The sequence below is a fragment of the Phascolarctos cinereus genome, unplaced genomic scaffold, assembly GCF_003287225.1.
Source record: "Phascolarctos cinereus isolate Bilbo 61053 unplaced genomic scaffold, phaCin_HiC Scaffold_5;HRSCAF=322, whole genome shotgun sequence".
Classification (NCBI taxonomy): Eukaryota; Metazoa; Chordata; class Mammalia; order Diprotodontia; family Phascolarctidae; genus Phascolarctos; species Phascolarctos cinereus.
This window is the reverse complement of record NW_027555958.1, coordinates 315594256-315616343: the sequence shown is the minus strand read 5'-3', so window position 1 is coordinate 315616343 and position 22088 is coordinate 315594256. Positions and strand designations below refer to the sequence as shown.

Genomic DNA, 22088 nt, shown 5'->3' with positions numbered 1-22088 from the left:
GATAGCCCTCCACCCCGATGCTACAGACTTTTCTTGACTACCTCTTAAGTTTTCTTAGGCCAGAAAAATATCTCGCCATGACTTTTTATTGGTTCTGCCACTCCAAAATTTGATTGGAGGCATTGTTTTAAAGTTGTTTGGAGGGGAATGTTGGGAGGGTTCAACTGTGTAACTGCCCCTAATCTGCTATCTTGGCTCATGTCTCTTTCTTTTCCTGTAAAATGAGAGAGTTGGGCAACATGATCTCTAAGGTCCCTTTCAGCTTGAAATCCTTTGATCCTATATAAAGGGTGCCACTGCTGTGCTCTTGAGTTGCAGTAGTAGCAGTGATACTCTTTAGGAACTAAAAATCATCTACTTCAGATGTTCATGATGAAAAGATATATTAAACTTTATTTTTCCGCGGTCTAGCTGAAGTGAAAGAAATGGCCGAAAAAGCAGCTAGTGGACAGCTTGGAAGTCTTCTTTGGTATCCTCAGAGCAATCTTACTTCAGACGGTGAGATAGAAAATGAATCTGAATCAATGAAGCAGCCTCCTCTTAGGGAACCAGTGAATACTGACTGCCACCAGGCTGATCCTCCAAGAGATCACAATAATCCAGGAAGAAAGGGCAAATGTGAGAAAATCATCCACAATGACTCTGATGGTGAGGACAGTGAGGAAGAGATGAGAATCCAAAATGTGATAGGTAAGTCTGATTGCAAGAATAATATTTATGCAGGTGTTCTGCCCACGTTTACATCTAATTGGAAAGCTACATAGCCTATTATTCAGCTCTAGGCATGTCTTTAAGAACCTTTTCTGCTAGATTGAAGCAGCAGATTCTTTTCCCTGGATCCTGCCTTCAGGCAAGGAACTATACAGGGAAGGGGGAGAGAGAGAGAGATTGAGAGATTATATCTTATTTTATCAGATGGAAACTTTTGTCCTAAAGGAGTCAACTTCAGTAATTTCCATCCCATGCAAATGTAGGACTGGAGACATTTGACTCAGTGACATCTCATATGAAAACATATTTATGGATTTGAGTCAGCCACAAATCCAACATGAAAAAAATAAAATCAGTGTGATTGCTACATAAAAAGCTAATACAAGCTTAAGCTGCATAAATAGAAGTCTGATATCTATAAGGGAGGTGGTAGTCCCACTGTACTCTGTGCTAGTCAGGCCACATCTAGAGTATGCTTCTAGGCAGCACATTTGAAAAAGGGCAGTTTGGCAAGTTAAATGGGGTCAATAGGATATCTTATCTCTAGGGAATAAGTGGTGTTCTTATACTAGTAACTTTCACATGACATAAAAGGTAGGAGGGATAGCAAACATACTTTATGACAGAATCAGAATACGGGAGGATCCTGACAGGTCATAATGATGAGCTAAGTATAATAATAAGATGAAATTTAACAAGGATAAATATAGTCTACACTTCAGTTAAAAAATCAGCTTAACAAATATAAGATGGGAATTACTGGTATGGCTAGAACTGGAAAGTTTTAGTGAACTACAGGCTCATTTTAGGTTATCAGTGTAATAGAGCACCCCCCAAAATAACCCCAAAACTGTGATCTCAGACTTCCTTATGAAAGGATTGTACCTTGGAACAGAAAAGTACCATTCATTAGTCAGAATACATCAGGAGTGTGGTGTTCAATTCTCGGTGCCACATTTTAGGAACAACATCAATAAATTGGCCAGAGAAGAATGGCTAGGATAGTGAAGGGCTTTAAGATCATGGCATTTGAGGATTGGTTTGAAGAACTGGGGATATATAACCAGCCTGAAGAAGAAAAGACCCAGCACAGACATTTGTTAGCCTACTTCAAGTATTATTGAAGAGGGATTAGACTTATTCTGTCTGTCCCCAAAGGACAAATGTGGGAGCAACGGGTGAAAATTGTGGAGAAGCAGATTTAGTTTTCATGTAAAAAAATTTTTTCTCACAGTGATAGCTCTCCAAAAGTATAATAGGCTGCTTTGGGAGTTCTCTAAGCAATGACTGTATGACCTCTTTTTGGATGTATTATGGGAATTCTTATCAAAGTAGGAGTTCAGTTAGGTAGACTTTGAGGTCCCCTCCAACTCTGAGATTCTGTGATTATATAATGGGTAGACTGGTTAACAGGAGCTATTAGTCCTCAGGAGCATGTACATGGTGCTCTGCTTGATGCAGTTCCCATGTGGAGCCTTCGGGACCTTCCTTCTAGAAATCCATGATGACGTGGGATAGGACAGCCTCCAACCATGTGCACAGTGTGCGTGCTTCTGAGAACTGGGCTGTCATTGGCCAAATCTCATCCTTCTTCCTGACCTTCCTTACCCCTATTACACATATAATTCTGTGGGGAAGGCTGCCAGAAGGATAAAGAATATGAAAATTGTGTTACATGAGAACTTTTTGGTAAAACTTTCCAACTATCAAGCTTTGCAAGAAACCAGGATGAGTCAGTTGCTATATCAGGTCTTTTTCCTTAATTTTCATTGGTTACAAGGGCAGGTTCAGTCTGGAGTGGGATAGTAGAAATGACTGTGATGCAAAGACATGGCATCAATAATATATATTTTTAATAGAATAGGATGCCTTTTGAGGTGAGCTGTTTGTCACCAAAGACTTTTAAGCAGAGGATGAATAACCATCTGCAAGAGATATGATAGAGGAGATGGGATGTAAGGTTGGAGAAGAGGACCTTTAAGATGCTTCCAACTCTGAGGTTCTAGGATTTGAAGTACATTCCATTTCAAGGGTGGCTGAATGACCCCAGATCTAACAGTTGAATTGAACTGTGCTGTAAACTCAGCTTGAACCTAAGCACTCCGTGTTCAGAAAGAGATGCCCACTCATGTTTTTGCACACAGTCTTGACTTGCTCTAAACAAACCACATTAATTCTCCCAGTCCTAAGGTCAGAATAGTTGTTACCCTAAAGATCTTCCCTTTGTATTGCAGAGATTATTAACCTTTTTTGTGTCACAAACATCTTTGGCAATCTGGTAAAGACTGCAAACATTCTCAAAATGTTTGTAGATACTTAAATAAAATACAAAAGATTGCAAAGGAAAACAATTATACTAAAATATAATTATAAAATTTTAAAAAAAACCCAACAAGCTTATGGAACCCAGGTTAAGAATATGACCCCTTCTTTATATGTTTGTAAGCTAAGTTTCCAAGCACCTGAAAATCCCCTGGATACTTTCCCTACCATTATAGTATGAAATACAAAGTGGTTTCATCATCATTTGTAAGTCAAAGAAGGACATTTTCAAAATTGTAATATATCCTTATGCAGAAAAAAACACTGGCTTAAGATTTTGGTATTCAGAATCTGATCTCTCCTTCAGTGATGTTGGAAGGAGCTATTACCTAGAGATGCCTTTTTTACATAGACTAGTCCAAAATGGCTCAGTCTTCTACAAAATCTGAACCAGACCAAGATGTCCATCCTTACCTACCCTTGACAGGGCACAGAATAGTTTTGTCGTAGAGAAGCATGTCATCTTTTCCCCACTACTCTTAAAATACTTATTTGAATTTCAGTATAGATGAATGATTTTGTTTGATCCCCAGCATGTTCTATTTGTTAGGCACAAGACATCACTTACCAAGAAAGAAAAAGCATCCAGAACATGGAGGAGCCTTTCACAAACATTCTGACTCTCCTGAAAGAATTGAGAAGCTCTGTAGTGTAAGTAATATAGAATAGGCAATCAGGCAGGTTCCAGGGAACTAAGAAAGCCTTTGTTTGTCCTCCTTATGTACAAGATCTAACCAAATGGCTTTGTGACTTCGGGCAAATCCCTTAACACTTCTAGACCTCTACTCCCTCACCTGTTAAATTAGGACAGGGTTGGATTTTATTCTCTAAGATCCTTTTAAACGTTCTTTTAGTCTGTAAATAATACATATTTTCTAATGGGGGGGAAACAAAGTTGTTTTTGGAGTTTAAAAAAAATTTTTTTAACTCAATTTTATTTTATTTTCAGGTTCAAATTCTCTCTCCTAGCTACCTACCCTTCCTCCCCTATTGAGAATGCAAGAAAAACAAAACTTCTGTTACAAACGTGTACAATCAAGCAAAACAAATTTTCTTTCATTGTCCATATCCAAAAAACACGTCTTAATCTTCACTCTGAATCTGTTACTTCCATATCAAGAGGCGGGTTAAGCATGAATCCTTTGGAACTATGGTTGGTTATTGTGTTGGTCAGAGTTCCTAAGTCTTTCTGAGTTGTTTGTCTTAGCGATATTGTTATCATTGTATGCATTCTTCTCCTAGTTTTGCTCATTTCACTCTATGTCATTTCATGCAAGTCTTCCCAAACAACCATCTTCTTAATTTCTTATATCAAAGTAGTATTTTAACACATTCATATAGCATAACATGTTCCCATTTTATGGCTGCTCCTCAGTTTCCAAATCTTTGCCACCACAAAAAGAGCTGATAGGAATATTTTTGTACACATGGGTACTTTTCCTCTTTCTTTGATCTCTTTTTTGGATAATGATATTGCTGGGTCAAAAGGTATGCACAGTTTAATAGTTTTTTGGATATATGTGTAGCTCCAAATTGCTTTCCAGAATGAATGGACCATTTCACAGTTCTACTCACAGTATATAAATGTACCTGTATTCCCATATCTTCAGTGGCATTTGACGTTTTCCTTATTTGTCAACTTATCTGATGAGTGTGAGGTTAAATCTCAGAATTGTTTTAATTTTTATTTCTCTACTTATTGGCAATTTAGAACATTTTTTTTCATGTGACTATTGATACCTTAGATTTCTTCCCCACTAGACTGCCTATTCATCTTTTTTTTTTTTCCTATTCCTATCTCTTGACCATTTATCAATTGAGAAATGGCTTTTTTGTTTTGTTTTGTTTTGCAGGGCAGTCAGGGTTAAGTGAGTTGCCCAGGGTCACACAGCTTGTGAGCATCATGTGTCAGGTTGAATTTGAACTCAGGTCTTCCTGACTCCAGAGTTGGTGCTCTGTCCACTGCACCACCTAGCTGCCCCAGTGGCTTTTTTTTTCCTTAAAAATTTTAGTCTATTATATATCTTAGGAATGAAACTTTTATCAGAGAAACTTGCTCCAAAGATTTTTTCCCCCACTTAACTACTTCTCTTCTAATTTTAGCTGCATTAGTTTTGCTTGTACAGAAACTTCTTTATTTTTATCAAAATATCAAAATATTTAATCAAAATTTTCCAATTTATTGCCTATGATTTTCTCTGTCTCTTGTGTGGTCATGAATTCTTCACCGATGCATAGATCTGATGGGTAATTTTTTCCATGTTCTTCTAATTAATTCGTGGCATATCTTTTTTTTAATTATTAAATAGTATTTTCTTTTTTCTAATTACATGTAAAGATTATTTTCTTTTTTTTCTTTTTTCTTTTTTTCTTTTTATTTTTAGGCAGTTGTGGTTAAGTGACTTGCCCAGGGTCACATAGCTAGTGTCAAGTGTTTGGTCTGAGGCAGGATTTGAACTGAGGTCCTCCTGGCTTCAGGGCCAGTGCTCTATTCACTGCGCCTCCTAGCTGCCCCGATTAAAGATCATTTTCAACATTCATTTTTTATAAAATTTTGAGATCCAAATTTTTCTTCCTCCCTCTGAATCCCCCTCCTCAGGATGGCAAGCAATCTGATATAGGTTATACATGTCCAGTGATATAATTCTCTATGTCTGTATCATATAACCATTTGGACCTTATTTTGGTATGTGATATGAAATGTTCCATACCTAGTTTCTGCCACACTGCTTTTCATTTTGAGGGGAAAACAAACTTGATAGTTCTGTCTCCCCTAAGAATCACAAAGCCAGTCATGCCTGTGATGTATTACCCTGTAACTAACCAATCCTAGGGAGGCTAGGGCGATTATCTTCTCCCTCTAAGGGGTCCTAAACTGTGTACCCATGTATTCAGAGTAGGGGAGCCTAGCCCCTAAAGGGAGGAGTTAGGATTTTCTTTTTTGGGCACTGGCTTTTTAAGCCCTTCCCATCCTAGAGCCCTAGAGATAATCACTTAAAGCTTAGGTTTAGCTCATATCTAGGGTTTCCCTGAAAGGGGGGTAAAAAGATACTCTCTGCAGTATAGGTCAGATATAGAGCAGCTCCTTATTTGCTTCACTTTAAAAGAAATGCTTCAAACACAAATGGTCACAAATGCACATTAACAAAACTTAAACGTGAAGCAGTAACCTAAAACTGCTATGATACTTTTCCCAGGAGATCAACACTTAAACACTAAAACATAGAACCCTTAGAGGCACTATTAAATACTAATTTCATCTTCACCTGCTTTGCACTGTTCATAAAACTCCCTGAGGGACTCAGGAGCTCCCAATCTTTTAAATTCACAAGTCTGCCTCCAGAGCTAGAAATTGTCATCTTAAGGATCACTATTCAAGATCACCAATGATAAAGAAAAAGAGCACAAAACATCAATGGCAGTCAGAGACCTGAGACTCAGGCTCACCTAGGCAGCATATGTGTTCCCCTGTAGGTCATCCTCCAAATCACATTCCCCACCAGCCTAGTCCTTATTCTTATTCCTCTTAACCCTCCCACCCCAAAGTTCCACCCAAATGCCACTCTCCATTTCTGTTATGCCATTTGGAATTCTTGTCCCGTAGGCAACAAACTTCCCTTCCCAAATTTTTTTCTGTTCCCAGTCCTTCCGTCTTCTGGCTATTACTAAAATGTGCTTCTCCCTAATGACATAGTTCCCTGGCTACCCTTTCCAATACTGGCTACACCTCCACTCATTCCCCTTAGCTCATTGGTCAAGGCAGAGGAATTGGAATACTCCTTATTCCCCATTGCCACTTCCACCCTACCTTTTTCACTCAATAACCTCTCCTCCTTCATGCTATTCATTTCTATACCCAGTCAAAATCCCTGTAGCTGTTTTCTACAGTCACCCCTCTTCTTTCCTCAGTGAATTCAATACATGATTCACAATTTTTCTCTCCTCCCCAATTCTTGCGCTCATACTAGGGGACTTAATATACACAATAACCATTTCTCAAACACCCTAATTCCTCAATCTACTCACTTCCTATGACCCACTCCTTCAGTCACACACTAAGATAGTCATACCCTTGATCTTGCTATCACCTATAAATGTAGCACTTCTTTCAAGAATTCCAAAGTCCACAAATCCAGCCTCAGACACTTGACACTTACTAGCTGTGTGACCCTGGGCAAGTCACTTAACTCTATTGCCTAGCCAAAAAAAAAAAAAGAATTCCAAAGTCCACTTATCCAATCATACTCTGAAGACTTTCTACCTCTCCCTCTGCCTCCCCTTACCAAGCCCCACTCTTTGTCCACACTGTGACCTCCAATTATCTGATCCCCCAATTCTCTCCCAGGCCATCTTCCTTGCACTAACCACTCTCTCCTCTTTTCCCCATCTTGATCCCGTAGTGAACCAATTTAATTCTATACTGTCTTCTTTTAAATTTCTAGCCACCCTTATTTCACTTATCATACCCTACCAAGTCTTAACCTTGGATCACTTCCACCCTCCATTGCCTTCATTCCTGTTAGGTACATGCTACTGAATGAAGATAGAGAAAAGTATGTAACCATTCTGACAGGGTCCACTACAGATTTATGTTAAATGACCTCAACTGGGCCCTCACTGCTTCTACATAGTCTTTCTGCACCCCTTATCAACTCACTATCCCACTCTTCATGGCAGCTCTTCCAAACCTAAATGACTCTCATTACTCCCTTTACCCTCACCCTCTCTGATAAAAATCCTGCCATATATTTTTTAGAAAAAATTGAGACCGTTTGCCACAAGCCCCCTCTTCTCCCTTCTTCCTCATCTTTTATCACTCAGATGCTTTCTGCCACTATCTGCTTCTTCACCCCTGTCTTACATGATGAAATGACCTTACTCCTTACCAAGGTTAACCCCTCTACTTGTTAAGTGACCCCATTCCATTTCATCTCCTCCAACAAATTTGTCCCACCCCCGTCATCCACAATAGATCACTTATTTTCAATTTCTTTTCAGCTGGCTCCTTTCCTGCTGCTTATAAATATACCCATGTCTCCGCCTCCTCAAAAAACACTTATTTGAGTCTTCCATCCCCAATAACTATCATTCCATATCTCTTCTGCCTTTTTTCCTTGAAAAGGCCATCTATAATAGGTGGCTTCACTTCTCTCCTCTCACTCTCTTTTTAACCCCTTATAGTCCAATTTCCGACCTTATCATTCCACCAAAACTTTTCTCTCCAAAATTACTAATGATCTCTTAATAGCCAAATCCAGTGGCCTTTTCTGTCATTTTCCTCGATCTCTCTGCAGCGTTTGACACTGTTGATCATTCTCTCCTCCTTTCTAGGTTTTCAGGACACCACTTTTCTGGTTCTCTTCCTACCTATCTGACCACTACTTCTCTGCCTTCCTTTGCTAAATCCTCATCTAGATCATGTCCTCTAAGCATAGTTGTCAAACAGGGGTTTGAACTATCCTGGACCCTCTTCTCTTCTTCCTATGTACCACTTCACTTGGTGATCTCATCAGCTCCAGTTGATTTAATTACTATTTCTTTGCTAATGATTCTCAAATCTATATATCCTGCCTTAACTCTCTGCTGACCTCTGTTAACAAAAGACCCCCCCCCCAGGCCTATAAAGGGACCTGAAATGAAACAGAGTCCAGTCACAGATTACAAAGTGTTAATTGCCTGAGAAAAAGCTTGCAAGGGAGAGAAGATCCTACAAGGGAGTAGAAAGGGAGAGAGAGTTCTCAACTCCTCAAAGTGGAATAGGAAAAGGGTGAGATATTATAGTTTCTAGAGGCTTTGGATGAGAAATGGGGTTGGGGAGTGGTGTGGTTAAGGGAGAATTCATCTGTAGACAGACTAAGCCAGGCAGCAGGATGTTTAGAAACTCCCAAGTAAGGTCTTGAATCTGCAGCTTCTGCTCAAGGTTGCCCTTGAGCTTATCAAGGTTCGTTCTGGCAGCTACAGGCATCTCCAAATTCAGCTAGAGTTTGCTTGCAAAGGATCACTGGTATGTCAAGCAACCTTGAGCCTCAGAAATCCTTCTAGTTGACTGGTTGTTATGTAACTCCATTGTTCTGCTCCTCTGTGAAGAAGGGAAGTTCTAACATATTAATATATTCATTATAAAGCCTATGTTCATACCTCCAATTTCACATCTCCAGTTGACTTTCAGACATCTTAAACTCAATATGTCTAAAGTCAAACTCATTGTCATTCCCCCTAAACCCTCCCCAACTCCTCTGCCTTCCCTATTACTGTCCAGAGCAGCACTATCCTTCTACTCCCCCAGGCTATCAACCTAGATGTCATCCTTGACTCCTCATTATCTCTCACCCCCCCATATCAAATCTGTTACTAAGGCCTATCTATTTCACCTTTTCACTTTTTCTCCAGTACACCCCCTTCTCTCCTCTGACACTGCCACCCCTCTGGTACAGGCACTTATCACCTCCTACCTAGACTATTGCAATAGCCTGCTGGTGGGTCTGCCTGTCTGAAGTCTCTCCCCATTCTAATCCATCCTCCATTTAGTCACCAAGGTGATTTTCGTAAAGCACAAATCTGACCATGTGTCTCCTGCCCCTCCTCCAGTAAATTCTAGTGCTTCCCTATTGCCTCTAGGATCGAATACAAAATTCTCTGGTTAGTGTTCAAAGCCCTTCATAACCTAGCCCCTCTCACCTCTCCAGACTTCTTACACCTTACTCGTTATCACATATTCTTTGATCCAGTGACATGCTGCTTGTTATTTCATGAATAAGACATTCCATCTCTCATCTTTGGGCATTTTCTCTGGTTGTCCTCCATGCCTGGAATATCCTCCCTCCTTTCCACTATTGACTTTCCTTGCTTCCTTCTAACTGAAATCCCATCTACAGGAACCCTTCTAGTGCCATCCCTCTGTTATTTCCTATTTTTCCTGTGTCTAGGTTGTTTGTGCATATTTGTTTACTTGTTGTCTCTCACATTAGATTGTGAGCTCTTTTTTGTATTTCAGTTGATTAACACAGTGGCTGGCACATAGTAGGGACTTGATAAATATTTCTTGGATAAATGTTTTCTGACTGACATGTGCATTCTGCCATGTGTAAGCATCACACCTCACATTCTGGAAAGAGGAATAATAATAATGGCAGCTAACATTTATATAGTGCTTTAAGGTTTGCAAAGTATTCTTAAGATATAATTTCATTTTATGCTTACAAGAACTCTGGGAGGTAAGTGCTATTATTATTCTTGTTTTACAGATGAGAAGATTGAGGCAGAGAAAAGTTAAGTGACTTGCACAAAGTCATATAGTAAGCATCTGAGTCAGGATTTGAACTCCAATTTTTCTGATTTCAGGTCCAGCACTCTGTCTACTGTGCCACTTGTCTGCCTCATAAGAAAGGAAAAACAAAATGAGAGTACCTTTACTCCATTTTGAAATTGATGCAATACCTCTTCCCTGTTCCCCTTGCTCCCCTCTTGGTGAGAGTGGAAGAAGAAGGGACTAACCCAAAATTTAGTGCATCTTTCCAAAGTTCCACACCTTTAAGGGAGAAGCCATTCATGGCCCACCAGAAGTCACCCAAGGTCCCACAAACTTAGAGTCTCACCTATTTGCCCCCATTTAATAAGCCTACTAGAATGTAAGTTACTTAAAGGCAGAAACTATGTATTATTTCTGGCACCAGTACTTTGCATGTAAATTGGTGTTGCTGTTGCTGTTTAGTCATTTAGTCATGTCCAGCTCTTTATGACACCATGGGCCATACCATGCTAGTACTGTCCTTGGAGTTTTCTTGGCAAAGATATTAGAGTAGCAGTAGATTCAGGCAAACAGCTTAAGTGATTTTTCCAGGTCACACAGCTAGTAAGTGTCTGAGGCTGGATTTGAACTCAAGTCTTCCCAACTCCAGGCCAGGGTACTGTATCCATAGAATTATGAGTTGCCTCCTTTGCACATAAATAGTACTTAGCAATTGTTAATTAAATTAGATATGTTCAATTGAATAAGTGATATATGATTAAGTGCTAATGTCTATGATTAAGTGTTTAAAGTCTTCTCTAACCATTGATTGTGCAGACTAGAGTAGTTAGAAGTACTTTTGGAGCCCAAGAGAGCAGGATAAAAGGGGGTCCCATTGGTTTCCTAGATAATTTAGAACTTACCATGTATCTTTCCACAGAAATAAGGTTATGAGTAGTTGTAGGGTGTAGTACCTCAGATACATTATTTGTCATTAGTCTAAAACGGATCATATTTGGCTTGAAAATAAAATGTTCAAACTAACAGTCTCCTCATGCTCTCAGAGATGTCTTTCCTGACAGAAGATATGAAATAATATTTATGGTATTCTTGGACATAGGAAAATTGATAGAATATAGTCACACAGTTGAGAGTGACATTTTGCTTCATCAAATAAAACACTGGTCATTTAATCTTCTTGGCACAATCCTGGAGAATGATTTTCCTGAAACTACTCACTATGATCACTTTTCTTCAGAGATCTCCCCAAAGCTGGTTACTGGTGATATGAAATAATGAAAGAGACCTCCTCCCTTTGATCAATGCCCTATTTCCTTCAGGAAAATGAGGAAAGAAAACACTGCTCTTGGGGAAAGGGAGTCTTTTATCCCTTCTAGGCATCTAGGCACTTCCCTTGGTGCCACACCTCTCTTCTCCCTCCCTCATTGCCATAATTACTTCATGGGGGAAATCTTTCTTGGGCTGGTCTGATAAAGAAGAGTGGGACCTAGAACTGATAGTTAAAGAAAGACTGAAAGGTTTTTCTTCCAGATTAGTCCAAAGGCTTGAACTAGGATACTTTTAAAATGCATTCTTACTATTTCTTAAAGAGAAATGAGGGAAGAGAAGTTTGACTGCTTCCACCATTATCAGAGAAGTTCAGCTGGACTGAACTGGCCTCTAACCTGTTGGATTAACCAGAGCCAAGCATAACAGGCTAGAGACAGGAGAGTCAGGAATCAAACAGAAGTTTAATTTCAAAGCAAGAGAAATGGCTTGCAAGCTAGGAGGGAGCAAGGCACATGTGCTGCACCCCCCACAACCACACCTTGGGGGAACTGCTGTAGTGTGGCTAAACCTTGATTGATATATTTGTGGCTAAACAAAGAATCAAACAGTGTAGCAACAGTAGAGAGGCAAAGCAGTAGCAGTGAGGCAAGGTTGTACAGTGACAAAAAGTCTGTTTGTAGCAGGGCTTCGTGTCTGGGCCTATTGGTGCTTGCTCAAGTCCAGGGATCATCAGTTCTGTGATTTAGTTGCAGCAGTGTTCATCCAGAGGGTGTGTGCAAAGGATTGTTATTATGTTAAGCTCAGAGCACAGCTTGCTTGCTGGGCCTTAGCTCGGGAAAACAGTGTGTCTCCTAATAATATCTTGACAGTGGCTTTTGCTGGAATGAACGAAAACACATTAAGGGCTTACTTACTGTGTGCCAGGCACTATGCTAAGTAAGCACTAAGAGTACAAAAAACAGTAAAAGAAAGTCTGAGAAGATACATCTAGGGAGAGTGGTATTTTGATCTCAGAAGTCACTGAGCTGGTGGGTGGAGTCAAAAGCAATTGATTTGTCTTTTCTAGGAATGGTAGTCACCTTACTGTTCTCAGAACAAGAGGTACAAGGTGGGGTATATTACAATGGCTGGAGGGCAGCACAGTGTGTCTGGAGGGACCTAGATGTGGTGAACTCTCACCTCTTAGGAGTACTGGGTCCAAGTATGGAAGAGATTGGGAGGAGAAGCCTGAGGAATACAGCAGCTCTGTCACTATAGAGTCTTCTTTTTTGACGAATGCCAATGTAATTTCTTTTAAAATTTTTGTATTAATACATTTTGTTCTAATTTGACATATTAGTCATTTCCCAGCAAACAACCATCTTATAGTGCTGTCTCTTTAAAAAAAAAAGTTAAATAAAATTGCCTTAAGGGGGTGATTGTGGTGCAATATTTGTTACTTTACAATTTTTGTAGTTTTCTGAGAAAAATCCTTTCTAACATCATTCCCTTAATAGGAGCATTCTGTGGAGTCACCTCATTCAGTAAATTCTTCTGAGGATATAACAGATGAATTTCTAACCCCTGATCCTGATTACTTTTACACCCCAACTGTTCAAGAACACTTAGAAGTTAAGGTAAAAGTAAAGTCCCCGGTAAGGTATATTTTGATGTTCTATAGCCATAGTTTTCCCTGGAGCTTCATTTGCATTTGTGACTTCTGGGCAGTATATGTTTGGAAAAAAAAGGCTTTGAAAATTGAAGGCCCATGAGTCTTTTCCCCAAAAATTACCATTCTAAGAATAATGTTTCACTTTCACTTACATTCTCTTATTGACATCATAATCTCATGAAATAAGAAAGAAAAGTATTTCTCTCTTCCTTCACTCCCACCCCACTTCTTAACCCCATGGAGAAACTGAACCAGAGCCAGTAAGCAACTTGCCCAGACTTGCCTCTTTAGTGGGAATGCAACTTGGACTAGAACCCAGAGGCTTTATCCACTGCACTGGCCTTGCCTCAGGAATTGTGAGAAAACCAGATTTGCACAGTGTATTTTTTTTTTTATCAATAACACTCAACGATTTACATTCCTCTGCTCATTCCTACTCTCCCCCATCTAGTTCACTAGTAAAAAAAAAAATGGAGGAACTACATCCCACCAACCCAGAGGTGTGGGGAGGAGCAGCCTCTTCTTTGGAGCTCTGGAGAACTTAAGGCAGGGCTGTTGACTGGCTAACATTTGTTCTGCTTTGGGGATAATTCATGCTGCTTCTTCATCTGTTTTTAAGAAATCTTTGGCTGTTAGTCTTGTGTCCCTGATATATTCTTCCCCATCTTTCACTTCCTGCATAAGAAAGTATTGTGGGACATGGAAGAAGATTTTTCTTTCCAAAAACAGGAAATCTTGAGGAAGGAAGGGAAAGAAAGTGTGTGTATATGTGTGTTGGGGAGAGGGAAATGTTAAATACAGTATTAATTTTTTAAAAATAACTAATTTTAACATTGTGGATCCATCAAACATTATTTTAGAAGCTAGTGTATTTTTTTTTCACATGTAAGATGAAATTACCTTGGGAAGAAATGTCAGTATTTGAGAGAAACTCAAGCAGCTATATTCAGCTTAGCATGCTCTTAAAATGTTCCTATCTTATATGAGTTCAAGGTTCTGTCTCTTATGGAAAATATTTCTTTATTCCCTTCATCATTCGTGCTCTCATTTTTCTCCAACTACATGTTATATCCACACCCTTAAATGTAGCTCCTTAAGAGCTGGAATTCTACATTTTGTGTTTATGTTCTTGGTGTTTATTTCAGGGCCTTCAACCTAATGGGCACCTAATAAATCAATGCTTGTTGGTTACTTTACAACTGAATAATAGACGCTTAATCCAAGTGCTCAGGTTTACTACCTCAAGCCATATTCAACTCCTCACACTCTTGTCACCCCTTCTATCATCAGTTGCCTAGTCTGCTTCCAACCCTTTCTCTTTTTTCACTGCAACACCACCCACACTCAGGCCTTCATCACTTTTTGCCTGGATTGTTGCAGTAGTCTTCTAATTGATCTCTCTCTCTCCCTCTCCCTTAAGTGATCCTCAATTTCTCCTCTCCTCAATACATTCTCCACATAATTGCCAAAGTGATTTTCCTAAAACAAGTGCTGACTCTTTTATTTACTAAACTCTGTTGGTTGCTTTATACCTCTAGATTATTTCTTGCTTGGTATTTAGTACCCTTCACAAATTGTTTGTTTTTTTTTTTTATTTTGTGAGGCAATGGGGTGAAGTGACTTGCCCAGGGTCACACAACTAGTAAGTATCAAATGTCTGAGGCTGGATTTGAACTCAGGTCCTCCTGGCTCCAAGGCTGGTGCTCTATCCACTGTGCCATCTAGCTGCCCCCTGCACTTCACAAATTGGAAAAAAAAAAAAGTAAAAAAAACCCCCAACAAATTGGTCCCAATTACTTTCTAACTTTTTTATAGAACTCATCATTATACACTCAGTGGTTCAGCCAAACTAACGTCCTTGCTGTTCCCTGAAGATGACACTCTAGCCTCCATTTCTCTGTCTTTGCACAGGTTGTATCCCAAATGTGGAATAAACTCCCTTATACACTCCACTTCTTAGAATCCCTAATTTCCTTAAAAGCTCAACTCAAGCATATTTTCTACAGAAGTCTTTTCCTCATACCCCCAGGTGCTAGCTCCTTCCTCAACAAAATTGCCTTGTATTTATTTTGTATCCATTTTTAGTTTTTTGGAGACTTATATTCCATATCTCACAGTTGTGCAGCAACATAGGTAGAATGTTGCTATTAAAAAGCTGGGTTTGTACCTCTATGGGAACCCTGGAGATCATCAAAGGAGCTTTGCAATTTAGTAAAGGCGGTTCAGCCCACTCTTCTCCAGTTCAGCTCATGTCCCAATTTTCTGTTCCCCTATGCTGCCTGTCCCAAGCATACTGATGGATAAGTTCTTAAAGGGTAGCCATCCAAATGCATGTCATAATCTAGACAATAAACATGCTTCATTTCACTTGACCTTTCTTTTGTATGATGAGGGCAATGGAGAAATACATGGTGCATGTAAGCAGGCATACATATAATCATTGAGGAAATGAGAGGAACAGAGTAAAGTATTTCATCAAGGAAGGGAATGATAGGGTATTTATATGGCAAGGGTGAGGGATAAGAGTGGATATCCCAGCTGTTCCACTGTTACTCACAATGTCAAGAGACTTTATTGGAGGCCTTCAGCACTTTGTGTGGATCCCTTGTGGCAAACTTATTATAAGAAATGGATAGGAGTTGAGCAGGATAGCTGGCAGGGATGGGTTGTAATTTGCATTATTGGAAAGAATGCCTAAATCCATAAGTTCCCAGATCCATTTTCATATATGAGTATATTTTGCTTATACTTAAATATGTGTATGCCTGGTTTCTCTAAATAGAATACAGATTCCTTAAAGGAAGAGAATGTTCCATTTTTGTCTTTGTCCTAATGGCTGGCACAATACCTAGAACACAACATGTGCTTAATAAATGCCTGCTGAATTGGATTAGACTTAGTTGAGTTAGGGGCCATATCTTTGCTGTTTTTTAATAATCTTATTTCCTCTGCAGACTTTAAGTCATGAAGAAGATGACTTGGAAATCACACAAGAAGTCTGTGGTGTCCAAAAACAAGACTCTGGTAATATGCAGTCAGGTCAGAAATCACATACTTTCCTCCTGTATAAAGCACTAGAAGGTTAGAACTAAAATGGAGATTATAAGAGAGACAAGCATACCTGGATGACCCAGATTGCATGAAAAGAAAACAGATTTTAATTAGCATTTTTGAAAGAAATATCCCAGGCTTATAGGATATAGAGCAGGAAGGGACTTCAAAGATCTAAGGCCAGTCCCCTAGATCTAGGGTGGGGCACACAAAGTCACACAGTTTGTCAGTGGTATAGCTTTCATTAGATCCTAGATCCTCCAACTCCAGGCTCAGTATTTTTTTCATAACACCACTGCCCTCGGTCAACTCCTATGTCTGAGTCTTTGGATTGGAAAATCATACTTAGGAATTATTTAGTCTAACCCTCCTCTCAGGGAGATTCAGTGACTTGTCCAAGGCTACATGGACAGTTAGGAGAACTAGGAGCAAAATCACATATCCAGACTTTTGGTTTGCTGATCCAAATCCAAACAGTCAAATCTCAACAAAATTGGTGTTTGCTTGATTTAAACATTAAAGAATGGCATCAGTTCATGGCATAGACATTTAAATTTGTCACTCATCATTTCCAAAATTTATTTGAAATCAATTTCAGATTACCCCCCGATCAGCAGCTTGGAGCATGAAACTTGTTTTCACATGCATGAATTATTGGTTTTAATACAAGTTCTGAAACACTACATATTAATGTCCTTCAAAGGCATGCATCCTGCCCACTAAAATATATATGTGTGTGTATGTGTTAGATATGTCTAATATATACATATACACATATGTGTGTCTATTTATATCTCCATTTGCTAATCCTTAGAACTGCCTAGGATCATGCTTCAGTAACCCTGGACAGGAGGTAGAATGTGGTTTCTGAATCTGTTCTCTTTTCCTTCTACCCATGTTTCCCTTACCTCTGTCCCTTTTGAGACCATTTGAAATTTTGACCCTTAGCCCTGAATTGCATTACCTTCTTACTTGTTTGTGCTCATTGGAAGGCAAAGGGGGCTAGAGAGCAGAAACAGAAATCCAGGGCCACCCTTTCCTTTATGTCCTTTTCCTCTATTTTTCATTCTTTCTCTACCCTTTCCAGGCATATGTTTCTCTGATAAATCACTAAATATGTTAATGTAAATTAATTTTTAGAAACAACTCCCCGCCTCTACAATTGGACTTGAAAATAGGTTCTGGAGGAGAACCCAAAGGAATAAATATCCAGCAGTGAAATTTTAGGTACCTGGATAGGGGAGATATTTTAAGAGGAACATTCTCAATGCTCTTTAAATGCTACTCAGGACACATCTATGCCCAAGTCAGACTAAAATATGGCATGTGGAATGGGAGATGTCACTGTCTGATTGGTCTTCCCCTTCTCCATGCTTAGTACAAATAGCATGGCAGAAGAAGCAGACCTGTCAGAAATGATGACATGCTTCGGCTAACATATCTTTGAATGGCCTGCCTTTAAATGACTTTCTAATTGAAGACCTTCTCTCTGAGAAATTGCACAGTAGTGCATTATAGGGTATGACAGTGGGAAAAGCACTGGATTCCATGTCAGGTTCAAATTCGATCTCTGCTGCTTACTTCTTTTGTGACTTCAAGCAGTTGCAGAGGTACTATGCCTCAGTTTCTTCCTCTGTAAAATTGGACAGGGGAAGAGAAGAACCTTTTCTGGTTCTGAATCCTAAAATCTTAGTTTCAAGTAGTTGTAATCAAGGAGGAGAGTAGATTGTTACATTGGGCTTCTTAGATCCTCCAGCTATTTCATGGCATAATTAAAAGAGGGTTGGACTTGGACCAAGCCAAACTATTTTTACATCTGACTCTTTGGTGAACATGTGGTACAATGGAAAGAATGCTGGATTTGGAGTGAAGGGACCTGTGTTCAGACGCTGGCTTTGATATTTATCACTTATGTAATTTTAGGCAAGTCCTTTCTCTCTCTCTGGTTCTCAGTTCCTGCATTTTTAAAAATCAGTAATCTCTAAAGTCCTTTTCTAGAACATTCATTGGTTTCATAGAATTGACTTGGAAGAAGCCTTAGACATCATCTAATCCATTTTCCTCATTGTACAGAGGAGTAAATTGAAGCCCAGAGCTTTCATCACCCATGGAATTGTGTGAAAGAACCATGATTTACATTCTGGTCATTTGACTGCAAATCCAAAGTTCTTTCTACTACGCTGTGCTGCTGCTTTCCTTGGCCTGAGTAGTATTTGGCTTAGAATTTTAGAACCAAAGAATATTAGAGATGGAAAGTACCTCAGAGACATATCAAATCTATCCAGCTCTTAAACCACTCATCACTTAAACTGCTTGTTGAGATTACTTGTCATACCAAGGTGAGGCTCAAGGAATTTTCCCACAGAATAATATTAATTTATGTGTACTCCACAAGTTTCCCAGGTAAAGGTCTAAATTCTAAAATATATAGGAAATGAATTCAGATTTATAAGAAGAAATTAATAAAGAGTCAAATTAATAAAGGGCCAAAGAATAAGAATAGACAGTTTGTAGAGGAAGAAAGGCAAGCTCTAAATAGCCATTTTAAAAAATGCTTTAAATCAGTAATAATTAGTGAAATGCAAATTATAATGCCTCACACCCATCAGATTGGCAAAGTTGACAGAAAGGAAAATGTCAGATGTTGCAGGGACTGTGGGAAAATGGGTACATATGCTGTTGGTAGAGCTGTGAAATGTTCCAGCCATTCTGGAAAGCAAATTGGAGCTATGCTCCCAAAAGTATTAATTTGTACATAGCCTTTGACCCAGTGATGTCACTACTAGGTCTGTACCCTAAAAAGAACAAAGAAAGAAGAAGAGAACCAAAAAAAAAACTTAGTACAAAAAACTTATGGCAGCTTTTTTTGTGGTAACAAAGAGTTGGAAACTGAGGAAGTGCCTGTCACTTGGGGAAAACCGAACAGGCTATAGTACAATAATGTGATGGAATACTACTATACTAAAAGAAATTATGAAGGGGATGGTTTCGGAGAATCCTGGGAAGACTTGAATGAACTGATACAGAGTGAAGTGAGCAGAACCACTGTTGTTATATCATAACAACAGTATTGTAAGGACAGTCAACTCTGAAAGACTTATGAACCCTCATCCACACAATGACCAACCATAGTTCTAGAGAACTCATAATAAAATATGAAAGGGGAAAGGGGAGATGAGAGGTAGAGAATGTGGATCTGAAAGTAAAAAAGAATTAAGTGTGAAAAAATATTAATTTATGTACATAGAATCCAATGACTACACACATTTTCTTTTTCTTTCAGGTGGAAAGAGGTTTCAAGTGATTGAAAAAATCCTTGGAAATAAGTCTGAGTATGTAACAGAACTTCAGTTTACACCCATAAGGTTTGAGTTGTTAATGTTTTAGTTGTTCCTTCAGATTCAAAACGAAACATTTTAATGGTAATGTCCCACATTGATGAAGTGTCTGTCTTCAAAATTCTCCATCCAGTTAATCAAAACTTGGCATGGTATCTTTAGGACTTACCTTGGATAATACTTAAACCTTCCATTCTTCTGAAGCTGTCTCCTAACAGTACTTAACCCATTTCCTCAGGGTCCCAGCTTTGTTCTCCATAATTAGTGTTGTTGTATAAACAAATATCTACTGATCTGTTTAGATAACAAGTATATTTTTTTCCCTCCCAGATAATATACTAGCTTAACCCAGTTCATTCGTTCATTCTTCAGATACTAAGCCATATTATGTGTAACTTTTCTAGGCAACTGAGGGAGATTCAAAGATAAATAACTGGCCCCTGCCCCTGATAAGTTTTGTCCAGTAGGGATAAAAAGTCATATATACAATTAAATATGACGCAAATATAGTAGTATGTTGGTTCTGTATTTTATAGTAGTACATAAATGTAATATACTCAGATCATTTCCATCTGGAGGGGAAGACTTTATAGCAGAAATGTCATTTGAGCTGGTGATTGCAGTGTGGGTAGGATGTTAACAGGTACAGGGATGATATGAGCAAAGGCACTTAGATGAGACTCCAAGGAAGCACTAAATAATCCATTATAACTGGAACATTGAGTGTATAGGGATTTTTTCAAGGTCAGGCTGGAAATTTACAAATTGTAAAGGGCCTTGATTATCAGAAGGTAGTGGAGAACCATGGAAAGTTTTTAAGCAGTGAAATGACTCATAAATGAATGAAAATCATTTATTAAGCACTTGCTACCTCATCAGGCACTACATCCCCAGCTGATGGAAATACAAAAGCAAAGACAGTACTTGCTCTCAAGTACCTTACATTCTTTTTTTTGGGGGGGGTGGTGAGGCAATTAGGGTTAAGTGACTTGCCCAGGGTCACACAGCTAGTGAGTATTATGTATCTGAGGCTGGATTTGAATTCAGGTCCTCGTGACTCCAGGGCCAGTGCTCTATCTACTGTACCACCTAGCTGTCCCTCTTTTTTTTTTTTTAAGTAACAAGCACTTTTTCATTTATCTGGCTTTCCCACTCCTCCCCCCATTAGGCACATTAAAAAACAACTACCTACATATTCCAGCAAAACAAATTCTCACATTAGCCATGTCCAGAAATATATGTCTCTCTGCATTGTGTTCATCATCTCTGTCGAGAAGTGGGTCATTTTATCTTCACTCTTTTGGACTCTGGTTTATCATTGCATTGCTTGGAGTTCTAAAGCCTTTTCAGTTTTTTTCTTTGTAATGTTGTTGTAGTTGGATTAATTTATATGTCTTCCCTATTTCCTCCAAAATTGTCCATTTCATCATTTATTTTGGCACAGGAATATTCTATTACATTCATATATCACAATTTATTTCAACTTTCCAGAATAGAATATTCCCTGGGTTTCCAGGTTTTGGCTACTTCAAAAAGAACTGCCTTAAATAATTTTGGACATATGGATCCTTTCTCTCTTTGATTTCTTTGGGGTATAGGCCTACTAGTGGTATAACTGAGTCATAGGGTATGCATAGTTTGGTAACTTTCTAGGCCTGATTCTCAACTGCTTTCCAGAAGGTCTGTGGAATTCATAGCTCCACCAACAGTACACTAGCATACTCGTTTCCCATGACCCATCCAACATTATTAATATTTTTCTCTTTTGAGTTTACATTATGATGAGGGAAACAACTGACCTAAGGGAGTAGTGGCCAGGGAGGGGCACTCTGGTCCAGAAAGTTACCTGGACGGTGAATGAATCTCATACCCCAGCCAGGACTGGTTAGAGGAAAGGATATGCTGGTGAGGGAGTTATGAGATTGTGAGGGAGGTAGTTGAAGAGTAGGGAATAGAGTGAAATCTGTCTGGGGCTCTCCAGAAATTGTGTTCCTAGAGAGGCAGTCACCACTTAAAGCCTCAGATCTCTTCCTTCCAGTTTCCTCTCAGAGAGGCACCAAGATTTGCACCAAGGAGAGGTCTTTGCTGGAGTGACTGACTTGAGAGAAAACTGCTTTGGCTTCTGGCCTCAGAGCTATTTCCTACTTTAAGAAAATAATTCTGAGATAAGTTTGTAGGAAGAATTGGAATGAGTGTAGGTGATGACAGGAGGCAGAGAAATTAGGTGACTATTGGGAGTAGTTTAACCAAGTAATGAAAGCCTAATGGTAACAATTTCAGCCACTGAGGCAGGCCAGGGAGAGATGTTTTGTTTTTGTTTTTGTGTGTGTGAGGCAGTTGGGGTTAAGTGACTTGCTCACAGTCACACAGCTAGTGAGTGTTAGGTGTCTGAGGCCGGATTTGAACTCAGGTCCTCCTGACTCCAGGGCTGGTGCTCTATCCACTATGCCACTAGCTATCCCCAGGAGATGTTTTTTAGTAAGCTTTTGTTTAAGGT

General features: G+C 39.2%; 2 protein-coding genes across 7 annotated transcripts in view; one reads left to right on the top strand and one right to left on the bottom strand.

The window, feature by feature from the left end:
• Positions 1-22088, bottom strand: part of SUMF2 (sulfatase modifying factor 2) — an 83920-nt gene that overhangs the window by 19748 nt on the left and 42084 nt on the right. The window lies entirely within an intron of this gene.
• The window catches only part of TEX14 (testis expressed 14, intercellular bridge forming factor), a 137040-nt gene that overhangs the window by 90716 nt on the left and 24236 nt on the right, over positions 1-22088 (top strand). For 4 of the 6 annotated variants that reach the window (XM_020991862.1, XM_020991867.1, XM_020991861.1 and 1 more), the window contains exons 17-21: positions 412-690; positions 3584-3684; positions 13048-13167; positions 16157-16241; positions 19537-19618. In XM_020991862.1, the coding sequence (XP_020847521.1) occupies positions 412-690; positions 3584-3684; positions 13048-13167; positions 16157-16241; positions 19537-19618 (667 nt within the window). The remainder of the gene's footprint in view (positions 1-411; positions 691-3583; positions 3685-13047; positions 13168-16156; positions 16242-19536; positions 19619-22088) is intronic. The other 2 variants (XM_020991865.1, XM_020991869.1) reach the window with 2 other exon arrangements.